Raw genomic sequence first — 26,248 nt, 5'->3', positions numbered from 1 at the left:
ACAGAAGTCTGCTCTATCAGGAGATAAGAGGAGGAGGGACTAATTTTGACTTGTATCTCTCAATAGCTGAACCTTTTTTCTACTTGGCGCTTGGCCGCCTTCTGTTCATGCTGTGAGTCTCTAGGTCTGCGTGCCACCTAGGTTAGCTGGGCCCACAGGGCTGCTGCTACTGCACGTTTTCTAGTCATGAGCTTCTGTAACTTTTCCATGTTTCCAGAAGTGCAGTGGCATTCTGCCCCTCTGATGGAGGGAGAGAGTATCTTTAGCCCCCTTGTAAGCCCTTCCACTGCAATGGAAAAAGAACTTGTTCTCAGTTTTGGAGCTTGCATATTTTTTGGCATCAGGGCTACAGAATTTTGCTTTGGTACTGCTACTTTTCAAGATCCTCTGGCATTTTGGGTGCTGGGCTATAAAACTTGCTCTAGGAGTGAAAATACAAGGCAAAGGATTTTTTTTTAAATGTAAAAGATATATGCACACCTTCAGATGCAACAGCTGTGTACTGAGTTCTTTGCTACCAAAATCATTACACTGTACACTAAGATCTTGGCTCTGTACTTATCTCTTTTCAGATAATCCAGAACTGGACTCTCCTGTCATGTCGGTTAAATAGTGACCGCACTTTCTTGCTAATAGAGATATTATTCATAGCTATCTCTTAACTTGTGGTTATGCCCAGATAAATGCTCTTTTCCCACCAATAGTGATAATATGTGGTTAAGAGAGAATAAATGAAATAAATCAGGTGGCATTTACTAAGATGTTTCAGGTTTTTTCCCCATACCAAATTACTAATTGTGGTACTTAAAATTTTAGGGAACATGATCATGCTCCCAGTGTGAATGCCTTCTGTAGTTCCTCGGATCACCAGGGTGGCTTTATCTGTGAGCCAGGGTACTGTCTGCACTCTTTGGGCCATGGTGCATGTAGGGGAGAGGAGGGAGAGAGAAATAGGAGAGCCCTGTGGATGCAGCTTTCTGTCAAAACTAGAGGGAAAACCAGGTTTTGGCACTTGCTCTGTTTAACAAGTCCTTGTTTTTACAGTCTGTTTCTCTTCCTCCAAGAAGCTGTTGTGAGGGCTTGGTTCATGGCTGTGACCGGCCCTGGGCTCCAGGGGTTAAACTGGAACTCGGGGCTGTTGCAATCGCTATTGTTCATTTGATTTGGAGGAATCGCAAAATGGATCAGACTGTTTTGTCAGGGAGGCTGAGGTACTGGGTGATAAATGGAATATGAAAAAGTCTGCTAAATATCTGCAGAGAATGTGGAAGGCAGTGAAGTCTGAAGGCGGCGGGCTCCTTTCAGCCCGGGCTCTGGCTGCGGGTGGCAGTGCAGAGCAGAATTTGTCTCCTGGTGGGTGCTCACACCGAGGCAGGATTTCTCTTGTAGTAGAGAGGTAATTTTGCAAGGCGAGAAGCGAAGGGAGTGGTGGGGGTGAGAAAGGGGCTGTTAAGCAGAACCTGCAAGTGCCTCCGTGTTAGAGACGGGTTGTAATCGAAGTGGGCGATTGCGGTGATGGTTTCTGCTGCATTCATCAGTCTCGTCCATTTAGCAAATAAATGCAGGCTTTTTGTGAGAGTTAGACCCTAAACCTTAGTGGTTTTGAGGAGGAAACCCTTGATTTGAAATAAATATGATTTTATTAACTGGGAATAAAGTGGGATTGTGTCTCCTTGACGTTACTATGCCTGTGGATTGTTCCTGATGCAGGGCTGGCTGGCTTTGGCTCAGCCTCTTCCCTGCTGGTGTGCAGCAACCAAGTCACATCTTCAGCCGAATGGGATTTTGGGGTGGGGGCGACTCTTTTGAGGTGAATAGCTACGTAAGGGCAAACCGACGTATGGAGCCGTGAAGTGCGGTACCCTGCTCTCCGATCCTTTTGTATTTGGACCTGCGCCTTTGAACAATAAGGTCCATTCGAATAGGACGCTGCAGTTTAAACAGACATAAAGCAACTCTTTCATGTAACAGCCCTGGTTGCCTTGGCTCTTGGCATCGGTTCACAATGTAGGCAGTGGAAGGATTGAAATGCAGAGGGGACACGGGGAAAGTGAGTGAGAAAGAGGATTGATTTGAGGGCGGAGGGACAGATTTGCAAGCCCTCGATATAATTTGGTTTTTTAGCTGTCAAATAAGCTCATTCAAGGCAACCGGAACAAGACTGAAGAAGGGGGTTTTGCAGGAAGAAACTGCAGCAAATGCAAAACACTGAGGCGGGGGGATGGGTGGCGACTGGAGCCACCGGCCGGGCGAGCCGGGGGTGCCGGAGCGGCGGGGCCCGGCCCGGGCAGGGGCAGCGGTGGGCACCGGGCGCTGGGGTCCCGCTGCCGCCCGCCTCGGCGGCCCGGGGGGGGGGGGGGGGGGGCGGGAACAGAAGGAAGAAAATGGGAGGGGGGTCAGGGCTGGAGAGGGGGATCCGGGTCTGGTAAGCACCCCTCCGCAGGCAAGCCCGGTGCTTTTGGGAGAGGGGCTGCTCCTGCTCTGTCAAACCAAGGGGGAAGCATCGAAGCAGGCTCTTGCCAGGAGGCGGGGAGGATATTTGAGGATGCCCGTCTTCTTTATTTTTTCTTTTTTTTTTTTTTTTTTTCCCTTTTTTTAAGCTTTGGTGTCATGTTCGAGTTATTTTTCTTGTCCATAGATCTGAGCATCATAACCAAGATAATTAAGCTCCTGAATGTGGCTTTAACAGACTGCATTTTTTTTTTTCCCCATCTTGCATGCAGCTACAGGGACAAATGTACTAATAGATGCTTAAAAAAAAAAAAGAGCGGTGCTGGAGGAGAAATACCACTCTCGCCAGCCCTGCGAAGGGGCAGCAGCAGTGCAGCCAAGTGTGCCCACGGGCTCGGCGGAGGGGCACGGGCAGCGCAGCCTTTCCCACCTCCAGGACCCCTTCTCCTGAACCAGTCCCCCCAGTTGGCAGGGTATTGCTCTATTGCTGGGATCCATGCTGTGAGGACGAGGCGCAGATTGGGGGGGGAGGGGGGGGTGGCTCTTTTGTGATCTCTCTTGTGTTTGTAACAAAATTTGCTTCATCACGAAATTTGTGTCGATATCATCAAGTTGTTTACAGAGGCACGGGGAGGGCTGGGGGTGCCCCGGGAGGCGGCTGCCTTGCTCTGGCAGATGTCTTCATAGCGGAGATGCTGCGTGTGTGCGTGCATATGCATCTTCTGCTATGCCTCGTGCAAAATGGGGGGCTGTGGGACTTACTCCTATACAAAAACCTGTCATGTATTAAATCCAAACCTAAAGCATAGTTCGGGGTTTGGTGCTGGTAGGGTGGATGCTGGTGGAAGGATTGTGCTGGGTTGGGGAAGCAAAACTGAGGCAGATCTATTCGGTTGCTGCACAGCAGCCCCTTACCACAACACCCGTGCCCTCCCCAGCATTTAGTTGAAGAGGAGAACAAAGATACGGGAACGATTAATCAACTGGCTAATAAAAAAGTATAAATCCCTGGGGACTGTGTGCTGCTAGTGCTGAGGAGCTGGCTCCGAGACAGCCACCAGGAGGGACGAGCCAGCCCTCCTCTCCTTTCCTTGCCTCTTCTCTCCCCGAGCTGCTGCCACACTTGGTTCATTCCAGCTGCAGAAGCTCAGAGCCTTCCATGCGGTGGGATTTTTTTTTTTTCTGGGCTGAAAAAATAATAATAAAAAAAAAAAAAATCACAAGCCTGACCTGCCTTCCCCCCCTCTCTTTCCTTTCTCCTCTTCATCCAGCTGAGCTGAGGACTATCCCAATTGCAAAGGGGAAGAAAAAGGGGGGAAAATCCAACAACAACAACCAACCCCCAGCACACCCCATTCCTGCTGCCCTTTGACATGCAACCTTCCTTGGGATGGGACAAGCCGGGATGCAGCTGCGGCTTTGGAAGGAACTGGGGAAAATTGGGAATCTTTGCTCTCATGACGGTGGAAGTGAGCTCCTGGAGCCGGGTGCTGCTGCTCTCCGTGGGGCTGCTGGCTGTCTCGGTGACTGGTAAGTGTAATGGAGAAAGCTGGCAACTTTAGGAGCTTTTTCTTCCTGCTCCTTAGATCAAAGGACCACTGTTAATCCTCTTTGGGGGGGGGCAGTGACACCGTGCATGCACTTGTGTGTCAGCACATGCTTCCCTGTAGCATTCAATAAGGAGTATATTTTCTTCAGACCTTGTAGCTTTGTACAAGATAGTTTCCTTCTATATCCTTTGGGAGCAACAATTTTAAGTGATGGGGCAATAAAAGGTGGCTTTATTTGATCTCATTCCCCTTCTCTGGTGGGTCAAATAATTTGTGCACAGTTGCTGTGTGATACATAAGATGACTGTGAAAAATGCCATCACGGTTTCCCCCTCTGTCTTTCCCTTGCATCTTAATTCATTATTTCACTACCCCAGCGTTTGCCCATAGCTGATAAAATAGATTTAGGATGCCTTGCATGAAGATGGAAGCACTTCTCTTACTCCTCCTGCCTTTCAAGTTTATTGTCTCTCATATATGAGCTCTTTGACCTCAGCATTGTGTTTTTTTGTGAAATAGGCATTTATTGAAAGGTAGCAAAAGACGACTTGAATTTGGGGGGAGTTTGCTTATGTCTCCTCCCTAGTTTCGGCAACTGCCCTTGTAGCGAAAGCATATCTAAGGACTGAAGTTTATTTCTGGTGTAAACAGGAAATATTTAGGGACTGTCCTTCTGTGTGTGTAGGAGGGGGGAGAGTGGTAGAGCTGAGTGTTTGGCAGTGCCTTCTTTCAACACTGTGCAGTGCCCCGGTTTCCAAGAGTTTCTAAGTAACGTTTGTTTTGTCTGCTGTATCTTAGGCTAGAGGAATGCATGTTTGTGTGTTGATGTGTATGAAACCTTCTTGGGTTTTGGGTTGGTTTGGTGTGTTTTTTGGAAAACTTTGTCATCTGGAATGCAACACTGATTTTATTATGTAAGGTAGATTTCCTCTAAGGAGATCCAGAGTAAGTATTAACTGCTCCTCCTGAGTACTCTTGCAGTGGACCTGAAGAGTTTTGCTAACTGGAAGTATCTATTAGGAAAGGGTATAAAACCACCCAAACAACCTACAAGTCCTAATTAAGGATGAGTATTTTTGTGAATATTTTTCCTTTCTTTAGCAGGAGCATTTAGCCTGTTACAAGAGAAAACCATTCCAGCAGCTTCTGTTGTGGTTTTCCGATACAAGTAGACTGATGTAGAGATACCTAAATATATGATTTACTCTATCAGGGGTTTACAGCTTTTTTTCTTCTAAGCTATCTGTACCTTATTCATACTAGATCTCGTAAGCTTCTCTCTGTACCTGCTTGTTCAGTATATAATCCTGTCTTCTCAGGCCCCTAGCTCCCTTCTCTCTGCATTTAGAGTGCTGTCTGTTCTGGATCCTTCACACAGAGGTTGGTGCTCTGTGTTTTTCTTAGTGAGCAGAAGATCTGCAAAAGCTTATTTAGACCTCAGATGTTTATTTGCATCAGAGCTAGAGGCATTGGTCAACAGCTCTGCTTTCCTAGATGATTATTTTTAACAAATTCTGAAATCCTGGTAATGATCTTCTTATTAAAGCAAGATACTAACTTTGAAATCAGTGGCTTACTGCTAGATATCCAGAACACAGTGAATGTATAGGGAGTGAATGCACCCACCCTCTGCAGGGTCCATGGTGGTTTTAGGGTCTAATCCCAGAAAGTGAGTTTAGTCTGGGCTGGGACTTCTGGTACCTTCGCTGAGCAAATCATGAACCTCTGTAGAACAGAGTTCCTAAGAGGCTTCTGTTCTAACCTCGCCTGTTCCTAGGGTTTGTGTGGGTGGTAATAACCAAGAGTTCCCATAGTGTGGCAGTAGAGCTGTATATGTAAAACTATCAGTTAGTAGTTCTGGCCGTCTTAAAAATAAAAAGAGAAAGAAATTCTGCTAGCATCACATCATCTGTGCTATGTCAGTAGCCCTGTTGCCCAATAATGTCCTTCTAAAAAAAATGGCACAAAGCATGTGCTTTCTTCAGATCTTGCTGTGTCTGACGGCAAGATAACATAGCTTCTGTTTGTGCAAAGAACTGACTGAGCTGCAGGGAAGGTGGTGCTTTGTGATATGCTGAAGTTTATGGTGTATGTGTGGGGAGAGGAAGGGGTTCGTATAGTTTCCCCTTCTAGTTTTAAGGCTGCAGTAATGATTTGAGTGTTTTAAGATTTGCAGAGGGCACTGAATTTGTCTTTGGCTGCGAGTTGATTGTGATCTGTGTATGGCCTCTTGGAAATAGTGTGTGTGTGTATGATTCTGAAATTGTATTTCTTGATCATCAAAACAGACGGGAACAGGAATAGTACTTCTTTCTGTTCCCTTCTAGGTAATTAGCTATGCATTGACACCAGAAGGTGCATTTGGGGTACATACTGGCCAGGCGTGTACGGATATACACAACGCAGTTTCTTTTGAAGGCCTGTTATAAAGGGAGTCTTGATACCATTATTTACACACTGTGTTTTACTAGTCAGCATTTTGTTTTGTACTGGGTTATGGAAAGATGCGCTGGCTTGAAACATGGTCTAAAATCAGTTCAAACCCATTGCAGTTTTCTTTATTCTTGATGGAAAATAGTTTTTGGCAGACTCTTCCTCAGAAAAGTGGAGGAGCGGGAAGCTGTTTATGAATTTTGATGTATGTGTATGTACTTATGTTGTAAATCATCCTTTTATTTTGTTCTGTTGTCTTAAATCTCCACAGGATGAAGAGTGATTCAGGGGCACTTACTCTGACAGGGAAGGAACTTGTGTAAAATACTCGGTGATTTGAGTGTATTTTTTTAAGGGGTAAGGGTGTGAGAGATTAACTCTCTGAAGTGGTGGACAGATGTGTTTTTGTAGGAAGGAAGGAAGTGAATAGTCACCAGCCTGATTACATTTGATTGTGGCATATGATGAAACTACAATATCTTATGACAATAGCTGAGCATATAGTTTTGATCCAAGACCTACTATCAGTGCTGAAGCAGTGAGGATATCGGTGCTGAATGGAATGAGTGATTCCCATGTACTCATTCATGTCTTGCTGTTGCCTTTTCTTCCTGGAAAAGGAGTCATGTATGGAAAGCGTTTAGAGGATACAGCTCTTTTGCTTGGGATCACGCTGGCTTCTTGGTCTTTAGAGAGGTCGGGAACACAGAAGGCGTCATGTTGCTGTACCTGCCTCCTTGCCCTTGTGACTGAGAGAGGATATGTGACCTCGTCCATACGTTTTCAGTGCTTCACGGTGGGGTAACATAGGTGATCCTCAGGTGGACAGGAATAGGGTCTAATCCTTCCCTCTCCGCGTGCCTGTATATATGCGGCTGGGCCACCATGTGGCCCTCAGGTTTGGCTGGAGTGCAGTGAATGTACTTTCTTACCTCTTCGTGCTGGTGTGTGCACTTGTGAGTTCTCGGTGAAGAACATCCAAATTCAGCGTGCTTTCCTCCATGGAAGTATGTTCCCATAATGATGGGTGGGGAAGGTGGGGGAAGAGGAGCCCTTGCTAGGAAGAACTTGCTAGGAAGACTGCTGCACGGTAGCTAGGACTCCTTCAAGCCTTCGATGTTTGGGTCACGATTTGTGCTGTGGCACCATAGGCAGGCAGTTTCACTTTTGTCTTGTTGTTTGTACTGATTAATCGAGTTCATCATTTGGGGTACAGGAGGCTTTCCTTTGCTGTACAATTGTTCGTTGCCTGTCACAGATTTTTTTTTTTTTTTGTCTTGTCATGGCCTCTCAGTGCTGCTGAAGAACATTGAAGCTCAATCTTTCCTTGCCACTGAGCTCAGTCTCTGTCATGTCAGATACCTCCTAGGGAAATTTTGTATTCAGTTGGCTGATGGTTCCCAGCTGAGCTAGCCTGCAGTGGTACAGAGGTGGATGTCTGTTCAACTGATCCTTGGTGGCTGCCTTCCAGTTGTCTAGGAGTTTCTGTCAAAAGAAGGCGCTTGTCAAAATGGGTGCTGGGAATGTGATCCAGGCAATCTGCCATAGATCCCAGTGGATATGCTTTTTGCCAAGGTGGTTTAGGGCTCAGGGTGTAGCTGAGCTGTTGATCAGGTAATCATTTGTAGTACCCCTGCTATAGAGAATACATTTTCTCTTGCAGAAGTGACTGTACCTTATTAATCTACTCTCAGGGATAAGTGAAGAATAATTCTCCCCCCAGTTTGCTGTTAACCACTTGCGCCAGTGCTCCAGGGATTTCCAACTGCTGAATTACTGCATGGTGCTTGCTGCCTTGCTCTGGTTCCTCTGAGAGGCCAGTTGCTTGTGAAATGCCAATTTTCACAGCTGTGCTCATGTTCCTGCTGATGCCCCCCCCAACTCCTACTTAAATTTGGCATGGATCTTGACCGGAGGAAAGAAATTGTTATGATAATGTTGAGGGTTAGACAGGTTTGGGGGAAGGTCAGGCAGCCTAACCTCTAACACTGATTGTGTAACATCCAGCCGTAGCAATAAAGTGCTTGTGGAGAGTGGGCTGAAGGCGGAGTCTCATCTCTGTGCTGCTTCCATCAGGTGCTGTGAAGCCCTGCGCTAGTTTTCTAATAGCGAGACCCTCTTTGGAGATGGAAAGGACGCATAGCTCTCTGGCTAGACCAGTACTGAATTTGGACCGGAGTTTTTTGTTAGGACTGCGCAGCTAACCTTTTGACTGTTCATTTTTACTGCAACGCATACTTAAGAGGCATATTGTATAGGTATAGCTGGTTTAAAGATTTTGGGAAGAAAGCTGCAGTAAGTGTCTTTTTGCCCATAGTATTACAAGAGAAGTCTTACTGGCTCCATTTTTATCAAAAGTATCCTGAGACATAGGGCTGGAGTAATTTTTCATAGGCTTTAGTGAAATTATAACAAAGCTATGTTTAGCTGAGAGGATTTTAAATGATACTTCTTTACTATCCTCCATGTTTCTAGGCATTGGGAGGTTCAGACATACCGTGAATAGACCTAGATTTGAATTAGCCTTTTGCCTAACAGAATAGCAAATTCAAATGGAAGGGGAAAGATGAGTCTACTTTAAGGACTACAAAAAAGAAATGATTAAGTTGAGTAACACAGATTCTGTACTGCTTGAATAGGTAAGTCCAGCATTGAGTTGTCTATTTGACATATACGCTACCTCTGACATTTCTGGCTGCTGTAATCACCTGTGTTGGCTCTAATAACCAAATGCAGCCTCTGTGAGTGCAGAGGAGTGATAGGAAGGGTAACAGGATCAGGCTTTAAAGGGTTTTTAAAACCAGGTAAGTTTGTTGTTCCACCTGGAAAGACTGGCCATAGGAACAGAGATGGCCTCATCAATCCTGTGTTAACTGAGGTTTTATAGTCCAGCTCAGTATTTTAATGAAGTCTGTATACTGCTGCTTATTGAAATGTTTCCCTTCAGTGTATTTATTGAGAACTCCAATATGTGCACTTATACTTGTCACCTTGATATTACAGTGTGTAAGTGCAGCTGGTGAGGCTTGTATGATACCATCCGATACCTTTGGTAACCTCTCTCAGAGTAGAGACAAACACAGAATTAAAGGGCTTTCCTAATAAAGTGCTCTTTCAGCCTGTGTCAGTGGTACATGCAGAGTATGGAGGGGGCTGTGGGAAGTGGCAGGGAAAATACTGCTACTGCCTGCTCAGTATCTTCTACAAGTGCCAGGCCACAGAAGCCATGTGCAAGTCCTCTTCCACCATGCTTCTCTACCGTGGTGCTTTGGAAGGAGTGGTGTCACTGGGTACTGCCTTTTGTTCCTCCCTGTGCCCAAAGGCAGAGAGATGGGAGGAACCTCTGCCCCTCGCAGCCTTGCCCACCCTCGGGGGTGCATCACTCCTGCCCCCAGGGCAGCCCAAGGAGCTGCCTCTGAGGTAGAAAGCAACTCGCACAAGGTCATTTGGGAAATTTGTGGCGGAGCTGCATACATGTTGGTCTCAGCCTTAAACACAACATTGCTTTTCCTATTTTGTTTCTTAATTCTCCGCAAAGGAGCATGAAGCTACTTGTGAGGTGCTTTCAGTGCAACTATCAGGCTATTTCTGAGGCCTCCTGTGGTGTGCAAGTGCCTACTTCTCAAAGTGCCTGCTTTCAAAGAAATCAAGATCCAGAGATTAAAAAAAGTGATAGTAGCACCCACAGTTTCTGTGTTTACACAGTGTTTCTGGAGGAGTGAAGTACAGTGCAATTATGGAAATCAATGTACTTTGCTTGCAATAAACATGATGCAGGGCAGTAATGTGCAAAATATATGTGCTTCTGCCATGCTATGCAGTGGCAGACTGATCTGATAGTGGTTAAGGTGTAATTGGGAAAATCCCATTGATTAAAGAAATCAAATTAACTCTGTTTCAGTCTCTTTGCTGCTGCCATGGACACAGCCAGCTAGAATGGAGACAGTATGCTGCAGGGGGCTTGTATGTAAATTTTTTTTTTTTTTTTAATACCTGCCTTGCATGAAAGTGGAAAAGAGTTTTTTGCGATGGTTTATCCCCCCTCTTTTTAATGTGACTTCACAGCGAACAGTATGGTGTTCTTTCTTCCCAGCGTCAGGTGTGTTCCCTGATTCAGTCCCTTGCAGTAATGGTTGCAGTAATTTTGTATCCTTACGAGGTACAGCCATCACCACTGTAGTAATAAACTGACTGCCTGTTTTCTGTGTGCATGCCATTGCTGTCTGCTGGATGGAAAGAACTGGGGACTGTGTTGGAGTCCTGCTGGTGCTAGTAATTTCAGAGAGGTCAAAATAGTTGTGGAGTAGGGAGAGCTGATGATCTGTGAGTTTCACTGGAAGAGGAGAAGGGTCTTGCAACTGTGTGGCCTGGAGCAGCTATGGTTGCCAGGGAGATGTGCAATAGGGGAGTAATTAAAAAAATCATCCCTATTATCGGCTGCAAAAATCTTCTTGAAAATGAACTGATGGCCTAGGTTTGGGAGAAGCAGGTATTTAGAGAGTTGAAGGAAGGGGAACATGAGTTGAAGAAACACCTGTGCAACATGTGGTATTAGTGTATTTATAGCATGGTATACTGAGCAGCCTCAGGAGCAGTGGTCCTTATGTGTCTAGTGCAGTGTAAACATAGAGTTGGAGGCAGCCCTTCCCTGGAAGAGTGTACAGTCTAAACTATCAACAAGTATTGGATATAGTTCTTGAGTGTTGGAGGATTGTGAAGAAAGGTGGAGACCACAGCACAGGGGGGCTTTCTGCCCCCACTGCTGGAAAAGTCTCTTCTCAAGCCAGGTTGGTCTGAGGACAGTACATGAGAAGGACAACCAGTGTCACCAGAAAACAGCTTTCTACTTGTTCATGCATCAAACTGGCCTTGATCAGAGCGCTGCTCTGCAGGACTTATCGGCTGGAGCTGCAGCCAAGTTTTCACAAAAGCCTGGTCCTTCAACCCTCACTGGTAGTTGGGCTTTCTCCTTGGTAATTCTTGGTGACCTCAGAAGGCAGCTCTTTCTTCCCATGTGTACCCAGAAAGAAATTAACAGCAGCCTGTATCCTGCTGACAATTTTTTTTCCCTCTTCCCTCCATGTAAGGAGGCATTGCTGCTCCTGCTTCATTGTTAGCCCTGTAAGAGAAAGCACTGGGCAGAAGCAGTCTGCGCCCAAAGGTGTTCTGCTGTAAGCGCAAGGAAGGTAGGAGGCAGAGGCAGATGCAGAAAGGCTTGCCCAGGGTCACGCAGCAGGTTGCTAGCAGAGCTAGGAACAGACTCTAGGTCTTTCACTCCTGTGGGTTATTGCACATTAAACAGCAGCACAGAAATGCCATGCTGTTGCTCCAGAGTGAAATGTTTGAGATGCTTTCTCTCTGCAGATGAGGTCTGAGCTATATGTGTGCTAGCGGATGTGAAGGCATTTTACAGTAGTTACACTGAAACAGAACAATTTCTCAATCCATTTATCAAAATGTCTGCAGCTCCCATTTCAAGGCAGATAAAACAACAATGAATATCAAATAAAGGTGTCTTTATCCAGAACACTTTAAAACAAAAGAAAGAGAATATTGGTTCTTTTGGCCTCTGGCTTGCATTAGCTCTCTGGAATGTTAAGTCTGTTCCGTCCTAATGAAATGGCTTTATTTGGGTTTCATCCACCTGCTGTAGTGCCACCTACATTTCTTTTAGTGTAAAGAATTTAGCTGCTTCTCAGTTGCCAGTTTAGTGGGAAGTAGACCAACAGGCCGTTTCGCCAAACCCCGGTCACAGCCTGTCCTGGCCCTGTCTGTGCCCAGAGCCAGTTGTGTTAGAAGGTGCAAGAAGTACTGAAGTAGACAAGAAAGATGAGTTAATCACAGCTAGAGAATTAACCACAACTGGGGATTTTCTGGTTCAGTGCTCTCCTGTTATTTGCATGCTCTTTCTCTTGACTTGCAGAAGTCATTAGAGCCCAGTTCTTGCTGTTTTCTGTGGCTGTTGGCACTTACAAATCCTTGAGGGTGTGAGCCTTAGTCATTCTGTTTCACTTCCACATCTGTAAAATGGGGATGAGTAGAATTTGCAGAATCCTGAAATGATTTACAGATTTATTCTGCAGAGAGATCTTAGGATGTTTGTGAAAAGCTTTCAGCAGATAGAAATTGCACTAGGTTGATTAGCTACACAAGTTTTATGCTCTTGGTTCTCTCCCTTGATTGCATGGAGTGAATTCAACCATTTCATGTACAATTTGGGATTAATTGTGAATGACATTCTGAGGTGAAAGTTGTCTGTCTGCTACTGAACTTCAAGAAGTAAGGTATTCGTGGGGAAAAAAGTCAGAAATATAATCAAATGCAGTTTCTGTTCCAGCAAGGGTTTGCAGTTGCTCAGCTCCTTCTGTAATTTGCGCTCGATCACTTGTACAGTTTTAATATATATCCACATTTGTGCCTTTTACCAAAAGACTGCAGCGCAGCTTCCAAAAGCATAGTGCACCCCAACATGGATGGGGAGGTAGGAGACTTGTAGCAGACTAAGAATTTGCCAGAAGCATCAGAGAATTGAATACTGGTCTTCAGCAAAAGCAGGGCATTGGCAGAAAGGATGGCCCAGACCTTCAGATTTTAACCTGCCACAGACTCTTTGGCTTTGAAGGACTTGCTTAAATTGTGTGAGCTTTAGCTTCTTGTCCATAGAGCGGAACAGTAGCACTATCTAACGTGTTATGAATGAATGTCTCAAGGATGGCAGAGATCAAATAGAGAACTTGTTTCCTAATTATGGTGCCTGTTATGTATCAGCAGTTTAGCAATTTTTGTTTTTTAGTTAAACTAGTGAAAGCAGAGTTTGAATTTTTTTTTTATGGCATCTGTGTCATTGCTTTTGGAGCCAGAGGGCGTGAGGTGGAGCTTAGTGCCTGAAGGAGCAGGATGAGTGGATTTCCTTAAATCTGAGGTGGCTTTTTGTTCACCAAAAGTTTGCTGAAGAACTTTACAGTGGGGAATGATGTGCTGTTGTGTAACCACTTACACCGTTACCAGTCTCCTCTCTTTCTGCTTTTGTTACCAGTGTATGTGTGTGCCCAAACTCTTGAGATCTAGTTGCCTGTAAGGAGGACTCTCTTTCACCGTTCCCCCAGCTGAAAGGAGCAATGCTAGTGGTGATTTAAGCATCTTGCGGAAAAGCTGGTCGTGCAGTTTGAAAACGTAAGGATGTACTGGGTCTTCTGTTCCCCAGTCCTGCCTCCTTCACGTTTCTGTAACTCCATTATTGTCAGCAGGATTCTTCCCTCTTCTTGTTGCTGCAGGGCAAAGGAGGATCTCATCCTTTGCTAGACAGATGCTTGATCCGACATCGGTGAGCAGTTAAAGTCAAGTTGGAGGTACAGAAAATGGAAGCTCATTTCTTCTGTAACAAAGATACAATTTAATGTTCCTTTCCCATTTGATACACTGACTAATAATATCAAGAAAAATGTATTTCCTCCTGGAAAGGAAATCTCCTTCTTCAGAAGGATAATGAAGCCTGGTGCTTTTCCAAAGATGATGCCATTTTTAAAGATGCTACTTGCATCATGCAGCATATTGTTTATATCCCTCTATTGTTGTTTTGTCTCCATTAGCGAAAGGTTAGGCACTGATTGTGGACACTGGACATCTGTCAGCAACCATCCTGGGATGTTTTCATTAAAGTTAAGCACTATTTGGAGAAGGACTCAGTCTGTTAATATTAAAATAATGTCCACCCACTGAAATAATAAGCATTTGAAGGATGGCGAATTTGTCCCTGATAGTGTTGCGGCTTTATTTCTAATGTTGGGTCTAAGAGACAACCTCTGAAGGCAGCAGTCCTGGAATGATCGAAGAGGGATGATCTATAACTCGCATGCTGACCCCTCAGCAGGGTCACTCCCTTTTCTGAGGGTTCCAGTTCCTTTCTACAGGCTGCTGTGTTGTGCGAATCATGTAGCTCTTCAAAGGCTGGTGAACCAGCTGTATTGGTATTTCTGTACTTTGATAGGGTATTTTAATGAAAATACATTAAAAAAAAAAAAACAAACCCAAACCTGTCGGCTGCTCACGTGCTGATGGAACAATGTGTGGAATGGTCTCCACACTGCAGATAGTCTTGCTTAAGGCCTAGACCTAAAGCACAGTGAAACCATTGTGGCTTTTTGAGTGAAGTTCTTGGGTCTTGGTCATGAAGACAAATCATCTGGTACCTTGACATGAGTGTCTCGTAGACCAAGGTATCTTCTTTCAGCAGCACATACAGTGCTGGTTTCTTTGCCGTGGCGAGATTTACGTATGAGAGACAATCCTGCAAGGCCGGTGCTGTTACCACCTCTCCATAAACAGCGGAACTGGTTCTAACTGAAAGTTGTTGTCTTACGAAGAGCAAGTTTATTTGACTGGATTTAAAGTGCTCCAGAAAATAATGTTTTATGGGAGGCTCTGTCATTTGTTCCTGCTAAGTGTTGTGGCAGTCTTAAATTGGAGAACAAATTATGACCTTTTTTGCCTAGGAATCTAATACTGAGGGCTGTTATGGGGAGGTTTTTTCCCCTTCTTTTCCATGAGTGCAGTTAGCAAATGAGACTTTGTACAAAAAATACCCAATTTGAACCTACAAGCTGATTCAATTCACCCCTTGTTAACTCTTTGATTGAGAGCTATGTAGATTGGAGAAGAAAGGTATTGATCTGCTTTTGGGATTGAAAACTAAGATTAAGTAGAATATGTCTAAGGGTGAAAATGAGGTTTTAAATGAATGGAGGAGGTGAAAGAAAAATAAAATAGTACAATATGATGTTAATGGTAATGGAAATAAGTTCTGAGTTACTTTGTTAGTTATATGTAGATGGAGGCCACGGGATACAGAAACTGTATGGAAGTGACTTGGACTTTGCATGTGAGTAGATTGATCCATGGCAGCTAGTAGGAATATTTGTGTACAAGTCGTGGTAGATTGGTACCTAGCATGAGATTTTTTCTAAATGGGATCAGAACAGGGTAAAAATAAGTGTGGTTTTGTAGTTTCAGAGCATCTATCAGGTGCCAACATTATATTTGGACAGAGGGACATTTGTTGTTAGAGTGGAGCTGATAGTTTTCAGTGAAGAGTCTAGTTTTTGCTGGTTTATACATGAAGTTCATGTGTAAAGGGACTGAAAATTTCAATGTAACTGAAATGTTTCAATTTTTCTACAGATAATGTTAGAAGCCTTTTGTAGCTATTTATTGTTTAGGGCATGTGGCTGTCTTTTGTTCCATTGGCTGAAAATGTTAACTTTTCTGTGTACTGTCAACTTCTGGTGACTTTGGTTCCTCAAGGTGACAAGCAGGCATTAGGTAATAAGTATCAAGTGTAGCGATACTTAAAGGAAGTGAATGTGAAAGTGGTGTTAACGGAATCAAGTAAAAACTGGATTTATATCCCGACAAAAATTCCCAGGAGAAATTGCCTTCTGCTTGCCTCTTTTTGTAATTCAAATACGATAATACAAGTGCAAGCTGTTATAATACAAATGCCTGGCAGAGTGTTTTGTTGGAAGATCTCAAAGCCCTCGTAAACGCACAGTACATTTCTCTATAGAGAGCGTGGGGAAATGAGAATTGTGGCAGAAGAGTGAAGAGCTTTTAATAAGTGGAGTCTTTGCTTATCCAGGATGTTTTTTTTTTTTTTTTTTTTTTAATATCTGAAGGTATAAGATTCTGGTCACTGTAGTGTGACAGCTAGTTTGCTGGTTATGGCACTAGCTGAATATTTGAAGTCAGTTCTTCCGTGTGGTCTTCTACAGAACAACTCTGTCTCCTTCCTGTTCCAAGCCCTAGGTGCTAAAAAGGGATGGTGGCCCCCCTGCAACTACCAAGAGCATATGGTAGATTTGTGGAACTTATGTGCTTTCCATGTAGTTATAAATGCATGAAAATATAACCAGATTACTCTATTGATGTTTAAAGATCTAAGCTAGAAACTGAAACGTGGTGGGGAGGGGAAAAAAGTGCTTGCAACTCTGAGCTTATGGCAGACTTCTAAAGAAGAATCTGTATCTGCTGTATTATTCTCTTTAAACTGTCAGTTCTCCATCAGTGTAATGATGAAATTGTTCATATTGTGAGAATTTCAAGGACTGAGGTCTTCTAAATTATTAGTGAGATGAGATTTGTAGCTGGGTCAAAGATCTGTCTTGGGGCAAGTTCAATTCTCACTGGCCTTGAGGGAGCATTGAACTTTATAGATGGACACACAGCTTCAGAACTAATAATGGCAAATGAAATTGCAGCTACTTTTAAGTCTTTTCATGATGACATGGATTTGGTAACAGGGGGCATAGAGACTAATAATGAAAATTTATCATGAGGAAATCTTTAAATTAGGCCTTCACTGTGATTTGTGAGATGGATTTCACCTTGAACCTTATTTCACTGTCCTTACATTTTTTGAGATAAAGGAGTCCTAACACCTGAGATGAAAATGAGTTTGTGTTTGAGCACAATGGATAAGCCATTTAAATGCAAATATTCTTTTACTGGAAAATAATTGAAATACAAATTGAAAAATTTGTTTTGGTGATAATAATTAGCACCTTATAAATGAGACTGAGTAAAAATGCTGCTTATGAGTGGAGTCCATTTGCAGGGGTTTGTACGAATGTTCTTCATCAAATTAGCTTCCCTTCTCTGAGTTTTCATTTCACTTGTGGGTTGAGATGAACTGCCAGGTGAAATGCCAGACTTGTGGGAGACAGATCAAATCTGAGATTCATGAGATTTGCCTATTGGGAATTGCAGGCATAGCAGAAAATGGTGCCTGCCCCGTGTCATTTTTATGGATGTCTGGACTGAAGGTGGTGAAAAATTAAATCTTTGCTGTGTTCATTTTACAGATGCAGAGAGAAAATAAGAGTAAAATTTTAAGAAGCTTTTGAATCATCCTGAACATTTTCATTGAGTCTTGGATTCCCGGGGCAAGATTTGCAAGGATGTTTAGATGCTTTTAAATACATGTATACTTGCCCAGTGGAGTTTTATAAGAGGATATGTTAGCTGCAAAACTCAGGTGCATTTGTAAAGGCTACAAGGCATCTGTCTGTGGTTCTCAGGTTATAAAAAAAAATGTTTGTAGATCTGGTCCACTTAAGTTCCTTTTAAGAAGGGACTTGTGGTCCTCAGGTGAATTCGGTTTGGTTTTGTGAAATCTTGTACAAAGGAGCCACCTAATCTCTTTGACACCTTGCCATGAGTCCAGGGTCAAACCGAGGCCTCCCAAGTTCCAGCTTAGTGCCTTAACCGTGTGCTAAACTGTATTTTCTTAGGCTAACTTTTGGGGTTTGGGTTAAAGTGTGTAAGCTTGCATGGTGTGTTGTAAAGCCATTCTCCTCCTACCAGAGTAGGATGCAGCACTTGTCTGGCTCACTTGGAAATGTGGTGCATAAACACTCCAAAGGAGACTGACAGTGGGATTCAATTAAAGGATATTGGGGCAACTGAAAAGCCATGAAGGGAAGTCACAGGAAAACCCAGTGAGGCTGTTATTCACACTAGAGACAGCATGGGAAGAATATGCATTAATTGGTTAATGCTTGTGAAGTGCTTTGAAGATGGAAATAGCTATATAAGTGCTTGGTATTATTATTATGCTGACAATGGCTATGTAGAAGAGTCGTGGCGCTAAGGGAGCAGTCAAAATTGATTAAGAGACAATTTTGAAAGAGAAAGTTTTGAAGGGAGAAAATTGCATCCCTTGAGAAGAGGCCATTCTGGCTGAATATTGGGATAACCGTTACTTCTCTGAGCTGAGCAAATGATTTCAAGTAATGGATGGTCTGCACAAGACTCCCAGTTTCATCAGGAAGTAGGCAGCTGTGAACTTTTGCAGATAATTACTGTTCTTTAGGTTGTTAATGAGTGGCTGCTTGTGAGGGGTGGAATTGTTGCAAGCATTAGGAAACCCAGTTGTTTAGGCTTGTTTGGGGTGTTTAGTTTGAAAGCTAACTCGTGAAATCTAGTTCCACTAAGAGCAATCAGAAAACCCTGGTGTTTTGGGATCATGAATCACAAAAGCTTTATTATGTGTGTAGACAACTCCAATGGATTTTCCAGCAGAGATGAGAAAGAGTTGATACGACTTTTTTTATAAGGCATTGAGGAACCTTCATGGGAATGATTGGAGTGCTCTGTCCTTTGCACAGGAGAATTTCAAACTGAAATGGGTTGAGGTTGGCAGGGGGATGATCAGAAGAATGGAGGGTGTATCTTAGAGTGAAAGCACAGGGTTTATTTAGCCTGGCAAACAGGGTTGCAAGGGGATCTCATTATTGTCTGTAATTCAAGGCCAGATAAAAACAAAACAGGGAGAAGGACTGTTTAAGCTAACAGAAAATGTTGGTATGAAAACAAATGGGCATAAACTGGTCATGAATTTTATTGGAAGTTAGAATAATGTGTGTAAACATCAAAGCTGTAAGGCTCGAATGCAAATCTTCCGGTGTGAAGTACAGGACAGGAGGGAGAGTTAACATATTTATAAATATGGGATTGTATGATGTGATTGCCAAGTCTGAAAGGAGACAGTATGTAATAACCAGGAGAGCTTTTTAGTTCTTTAGCTTTAACTTTTTATCTGTGTGTGTGTATATATACATGCACACATGAACACACATCCATATATATGCTTTATAGTCCAATTTGTAGTCATTTGTTGTATCTCTGCATTTTTGTGATTGATGACTGTAATGGTGAATGTGATTAAGAAAAACAAACTCAAGAGACTTGAACTGGAAAAGAACACTTAATTTTATTTGTTGGTGAGCACAGGCCCAGCTGTTGATCAGCGTGATTAAGGCTCAGCAAACTTAGAAGTTGGACTTGTGAACATTTGCCTTCAGTTGCTGGTTTTGCATCTTGTCCAACCTGTCTGAACCAGTCACACTGTAATGCTCGTCTGAAAGTCTCATGTGTGTTCTCTGTCAGACTGGAAGCAGAGTGAGACCATCCTTTCTTACTAAGATTTTTGTAAGTCCTCTATGTCATGAAATCCTGTTTGGTGTGAAAAATTTTAAACTGAACGCTGATATTAGTGATCGCTGTAGACATTGCTTTAAGCTTCTGCCAGAGAATATCAGTATTAAAACATGTACTTAATGCACCCAGTAAATGTCAGGTATAGAGTAAGAGCAGATCCAGTGCGCTAGTGATGTGGTTCATGGTAAACTGAAGCAGGAATTGTCCAAGGTCAATTTTTGCAGCCTATCTCTGAGGTATGCTAGCATCAGTACTGCCTCGGAAGGGGAATAGCAGAAATGTGTGTTTGTCTTATTGAATATCATTGGCCGTGACAATACATTCAGTCACTTCTGGAACTTGTAAGAAATGAGAGCCTGGGGTCTTGTATCCTCACAGATCTGTGGGGGATCGCGGGTGGTTTTCAGAGGATTGCATCCCTAATGACTGGACAGCAGAGGAGACCTCAAGGTGGCCCGTAACAGTGCAAGCTAAGTGAGTGTGAAACTGCCAGTCGGCCAGTTGGATTCATTTTTGTGTTGCTGTAAATGACTGGTCCAGGGAGCACAGTAGTTGTATAAGCCCTTTCGTAGCTGTTTTGCCTGGCAGGGCATGGTAGCTGGGGAAGGAAGGTTGGAGGCACTGTGTATGTATGCTTTTGCTTCCATGTGCTGAATGGCAGAAGTATTGCCTGGTGATGCCATGAATATCTCTCTTCCTAGCATGGAAACTCTCCTCCTTCCAGCAGGTGTTGCGAGGATAAACTGTACTTTTAAGTGGATCTGGCTAATGTACTCTGGAATATTCTGGTTAAGGTCTGTTGCAGGTAAGTGGTGAGCAGCCTGTCAGGCAAAGATAGACCCCATTACTATACTGATTATTTCTACAAATGCTTGTTCATTCATCTGTTTTTTGTATTAATGACTCATCAGGGCTTTAACCTTTATTCTGAGTCTTCAATTCTTGCTGTTTAGAAGCATCCCATACTTCTGATCCTGGAGGTGGCTAATACTGTGTCATCTAGATAAAATGCTTGATTCCAAGCAGATGGATGAGAGTGTCTCTGTTCCTCTGTGTAGTGCTAGAGAGAAGAGGCCACATCCTGTGTCCTGGAGATGTGGAAACACCTGCAGCCTCTGGCTTTGCTTAAAACATTACTGTTGGGCTCATCATCTCAGAGCCCTGTTGCTAAGAGGCCCTAGGCCAAAATTCAGGTCCAAACTGTGTGTGTAAGGCTTATTGCTAAGAATAGTCATACCTGCTTGCTTTGGTCTGGGGGTGTCACTTCTCCTTCCTTGTCTCCTGCTGCATTTTCCAGCCCACTTTCCTTCGCTTCCTGCAATGCCCAGTATTCAGCAGAAAACCCCAAACAACTGGTGTTGCTGAATACTGAAGGCATGAACATTGTGAAGGAAGGAAATTAATTGTGACTCTTAAAGCCACACAGCAGAAAGCAAGTTAGTCTGCAATATTGCCAAACTCTATTAACTAGTTGTTTAGCATTCAAAGAAATTTCTATGTGTATATATAAAATCAAGGGTATTTTTTTTTCCTCCCCTTTCTTTTTTGTTAAGGCTGCCCTGTAATGAAGCTGCCGTTGAGCTGTTGCATGTGTGCCTTTGCCTAGCAACTGTGCCTAGCAACGTCACAGCATCGCAGCGAACCCAGTGTTGGGGACGGAGCCGCTGGCTGTCAGGGAGCTGGTTAGAATGGTAATTTGTGATGAAAGATACTAGAGCCTCTTTTCATGAGGCTTGCAAAGCCTTGTTCTTAATTTCTTGACCTTCAGGCTTCCTTGAATACCTACAGACACCTTTCTGCCACTGGCCTGCAAAAATCAGATGAGCTGAGAGTTGCCTGGTAGCTAAGCTGTTACATGGTGTGTAGGGCTTTGAAACCTTTTTCATTAGTCTTTCAGCCAGGTCACATTGCCTTGCACTTGGGGTGGGGTAGACTACGTGCATGCAAACGATTCCTGTAACGCAGCTGATGCACCATGATTTCAACTGAATCTGAAGCTGCTATGTGTAACACCCTTCTGCAGTAACAGAGGGGCAAGACTTAAAATATGTAACATCTGCACTAGGAAGTGGATCTGCTTGTCTTAAAAGCAACTCTGGGGGAGAGACCTCAGTGTATGCTTAAAGTATAGCCAGCTGTGGCTGCTTGATTTGTTTTTTAAAGTGTTTAAAGCTCTGGTCTCTTCCTAGGGTATTCAGCTTGGAGGTTTTTTTGTCTGTTCGGGATTGTTACAATCTTAATGCATAAGCTTATTTCAGCCAAGGTTCCTTAGCTCCATTAAGTTGAGTCCATTGGAACTTGTGAAGCACAATGGAAGGATGAATGCTCTTCATTCCAATGCGAACAAAGGACATGAAATAAAGTACTGCTCGTCACTTTTGTCATAGGACAGAAGTGCATCTAGTTAGAACAGGGTACGGTGAGGAACTGGAGCAGCACAAGTTAAATTGGCTGGTTTGGCCTGCGTAGTGAAAGCTTACAGCAGCGGGTGTTGGGCTCCGTAGCGGATGTGTGAGTCTTGAAGATGTCTGGATGTACTGGACAGATGAAAGAGTCTCTCCCTTGCTGATGGCTCTGAGTGCATTGTTAGTGCAAGACTCTGCCTGCTACCTCACAAGTGGTTTTTTTTTTTTTTTCCTTTTGTTACCTGTGAAGCAAGTCACCAGTGTGGGGTTTTTTTATGCTCATCTGAGGTAGGGTGGTAGTTTCATGCTAAAGAATGCTGATGAGAGGGACAGAAGAATGAGGACCTTCTGTAACCAGGCTTGTCTCTGGCATGGATTTGCAGTCAGCAGGCATGTTCACACTGTAAGTGCAGTAAAGTGCTAGCGATTCTCCTCCTGGTGTTGACGGTGCTGCTATTTCCATGTGGCACAGTGCTCTGGAGAGGCCAGCTTGAATCCCGTTAGGGTACAGCTGTGTTAGCACTGTGCTGTGTTCAGGCTGTAGTAAGGGATGGTGTTCTGTTCTAAGGCTTCCCTACTGCCAGCAAGGATTGCCTCACTGCAGGCTCGGTAGCTTGGTTGCAGCTCTGAATGGTACGTCTTGTTGATACTGGCTGTTGGCTGATTCCACGACACTTTGGTTGCAGTAGCCTAGTGTGAGTTGCAGGCTCGGGTCTTTAGTGTGGCTCCACGTACGCTCCAGGTCCTCCTGCGTTCACTGTGAGTGGCTGTGTGAAAGACTTGTATCTAAGTGGAGCTCAGCGATTGAACTTGGTGTGTTTCATGAGCTAAGTGCAGTTCCTTTTCCAGGTGCTTCTCTTTCAGACTTGAGGAAGTGGAAGAATAATGCTTATTCCCCAGAGGCCTGGAGGGGACTATCATCATCCTTTGGCATAGAAGGCACAGTCTGGAGGTGTGGGGCGTGTGAGATGTTCCCAATTCTCTCTGTGTTCAGTACTCACTGCAAATGCTTCATGTAGCCATACCACTGCTTTTGACTTACCTGATGCTTATTGTATGGGATAGAGTGGGAAGAAGCAGAGATCTTCAGTTTATATGAGGAATCTTATTCTTGAGTCCCTCACTCTGGTTTCAGGCAAGTACAGAGAGATGCCAGTGTGGCAAATCTTCACTAGCAACTGTGTTGATAAAGCTCAGCCCTGCTTGAAGCAGGGTGAGCTGTGGTATATTTAGCCTTGCTGACAAGATTCCTATGCTCTGTTCATTGTTAAAAGGTTCAGGGTTTTCTTTCTTTCTGTGTACACTCCTTGCATCAACAAACTGTGCTTGCTTGGCTAAACATGATCTCTGTAGGTCAGTAGAGCGTGGAAACAATCTCTTCTTTTGTGATACAGTCAGAACAGGCAGAGCCCATTGCACTACTTTGTTCGATGCATGCGTGTTTCGGGAGCCTTCCAGATGAAGCAATCAATGTGGTCTTTGTCACCATGTTTTCAAGGAAGATGTTGAAAACTGAGACTTGGTGAAAAGGTACTGAGGTATTCTGTGTTGTGGAGTAATTAATAATTTAGGAATTTAAATTCCTCTTCAGTATTAGCCAAGCAAAGTTTTCTTTGTTACACGTTTGAAATGTTTTCTAATGTATCCATTGCTTTCCACTAGATACTGGATCAGATGGTGTATGAAGCAGTATGCATGCCTGTGTCTCTTCAGCTAGCTAACTTGAGTTAATAGAACTGCAAATAAAATGCAAGATTTAAGATCAGTTCTATAAATAGGAAAATATACATTCATGGATGTGTTTTGATGAACACAGACTTCTCTAATACTTAGTTTGGTACTGCTTATATTAAAAAGGATGCATTACCAGAGATTTTCTAGATGCTTATTAAAAGAACTCCAAAGTAATTTTCTAATATCTTCTAGTATTAGTCCTTAAGCCCTCCTGCCTCCCCTTCTAACACTAAAGTAGGAGGGAATCCATCTCCCTTTCCCCTCACTATGTGCAAGTCTTTGCTCCTAAACACTTGTCCTGTTTTCTAGCTTGCTTTGATTCTGTTTAGATTGTAAGCTTTACAGATGGTAAAGTGGTATATAAATCTACAGGAGTGATTGAGAAAGATAGCATGCACCTGGGGAAAGCCAGCATGGCACTGTAATGTCTTCGACCCAACAGGAGTACGTGTTGTGGTATTCACTACAGAACAGCTCAAGTTCTTACCAGCTGCACAGCAGATAGTGTGATTTTTTTTTTTTTTTTTTTGTCCGTGCTTTGATAGTAATCTTTTTATTTAAAAAAAAAAAAAGAAAAAAAGATGAGGGTCTTGAAGACTGAAGTCCCTTCTGTTTCCAGGTCATTCCAGGGTAGGGATGAAGCAGGCTGGCAGGGGACAGCCTGTGTCAGGTCTGCATGCCATGCTACCCTCCCTGTCTCCCTGTGCTAAGAACAGAGGACTTCAGCCTCCAGGGAGAATCTGGCAGCTGCTATTATGACCAGTGTACTCACTTAGGCAATTCCTAGCCTAACCAAATGAGGCATTACTTTCCAGCAGCTGAAGTCTCTGGCCTCTCAGCATGTCAGGGAACTACAGTGCAGCTGTAAGACAGAACATATGTGCAGTGTCATGTTCTTGTGATTTCAGGTTTTGTCCTGTAACGGTTTTTGATGTTACCTGAAATTGGATGTTTCCTTTTGTCTCTACAGCATGTCAGAACTCCTTTGACCTTGTTATTGGAAGTATATGCCCTTTCGAGGTTCAGTCATGAAATATAAAAATGAAGTATAATAAAGTAGAAAAGACTTTCTTCAAAGGAGAAGGTTAGCTTGGGGTAGAGGAGGGAAAGTACTAGTGGGGGTGACGGTTGGCATCCCAGTCATATGGATGAGGTAGCATTCCATGCAGGCTGGGGCTTAGCTGCAGCACTGTCCAGTTTTTGACTTTACGCTTCAGGACAGATACGGAACAGCTGGGGAGAGCCCAGAACCTCACTGAGGGGTTGCAAATATCATTGAACAAGGAAGCATTGAACAGGTTGGGTTCATTTATTCTATAGTAGTGCTTTCCAACATTTTTGGATCTGTTGACCTCAATGCTTCCAATGTTAGGTGCCTTTATTTCTATGTAGGTGCTTATTGCGTTTCTAGAGAATGTAAAAGAATAGACATGAGGCTGTTTTTCCTTTCTTGCCTTTTGTAGATGCCCACAGGCATTATGAGTGGCAGGTTGAAAATCACCTGTCTTAGGAGGAGATGGCTGGGGAGAATAAACTGTTCTTTGAGTCCAATATAGGTAGGAGAAAATGCCATGGTCTAAAGTAATAACAGGATGAATCTGGGCCAGACATTAAGGAAATGGAGAACTATGATGCTTTTGTCCAGGTTTTTCCTAATCTGAAATATCTAAGTGTCATTTCTAAGGTATGTTGGAAATGTTACACAATCCCAGAGCAGCGTGGCAATGTGCGAGGAATGTGCAGTGACAGCTGGAAGTTCCAGACTTCCCTTTTCCTCTCCTGTGCAAGTATTTGCAGTTTCCAGCTGTAAGGTGGTTTGGTTGGAGCTTTTGCTGGGGAACTACAAGGTCAACAATGTGACTAGAAATCCCAAACATGTATAGGCAATGTGCGTAATTTTTCAAGACAAATTTTTGGTTGGGAGAGGAAGGGAGGGCACATAGGGAAAAACTAAATACATTATATTGCAGCATCTTGACTCCACCGTCATCTCTTCTGTTACTCTCTTCTTTCTACTTGGGAAGCCCTTAAAATTGAATTGTTAAGCTAACATTGGAACAATGCCTAAATGTAACAGATCTCTGGAATAACAGTCTAAAAGCCTGGGTAGCACTAAAAGGGACAGAAAGTGATGACAGAGTGGGAGTGAAAGACTGTTGGAATGGAAGGGAAGTAATGTCTCTCTCCAGAGAACTGGAGGTGACTAAGTTGGTTTCAGGAATGATATGTTTGATTTGCGGTATCACAGTATTGTGCCATCCTGCTGAAAACTCACATACTGCTTTTGATTTGAGGTGGATGTTATAATTCTTTCTGGACTTGGCAGTAGTGGCGTGAGCTGGATTCAGATAAAACGCACGTTCTTTGCCCTTGCGTTCTTCAGTTCATCACTCCATGTGTTCAGAGAGAAAAAGGCACTGGCTACCTGAGATGTAAATCATCCCCTTGATGATGTTCTTGGATCCACTGGCTTTTGATTAAAAGTTATAGTTAATGGAATGTCTCTGCATTATTTATTACCCAGAAGGCTTTGATATAAGACTGTAGGTTAAGTTAAAACTATGAAAAGGTGAATACTTAGGGAAACAAGGCTTGGATTTATGAAGTGTGAAAGTACTTTTCCTGTTTGTTCACTTAAATTGTGTGAGCAAGAGAGTCAAAGCTAGGCTGTGGGTAAACTAC

General features: G+C 43.5%; 1 protein-coding gene across 1 annotated transcript in view; it reads left to right on the top strand.

Moving 5' to 3' along the window:
* Positions 1-3,485: 3,485 nt before the first annotated feature.
* Positions 3,486-26,248, top strand: part of CSMD2 (CUB and Sushi multiple domains 2) — a 304,278-nt gene continuing 281,515 nt past the window's right edge. Inside the window, exon 1 of the mRNA XM_075722124.1 lies at positions 3,486-3,981. Coding sequence (XP_075578239.1) covers positions 3,825-3,981 — 157 coding nt within the window. The 5' untranslated portion in view covers positions 3,486-3,824. The remainder of the gene's footprint in view (positions 3,982-26,248) is intronic.

This window comes from Pelecanus crispus, chromosome 16, assembly GCF_030463565.1.
Source record: "Pelecanus crispus isolate bPelCri1 chromosome 16, bPelCri1.pri, whole genome shotgun sequence".
NCBI classification, from domain to species: Eukaryota; Metazoa; Chordata; class Aves; order Pelecaniformes; family Pelecanidae; genus Pelecanus; species Pelecanus crispus.
The sequence above is the reverse complement of the archived record's forward strand: the minus strand, read 5'-3'. Positions and strand labels throughout refer to the sequence as shown.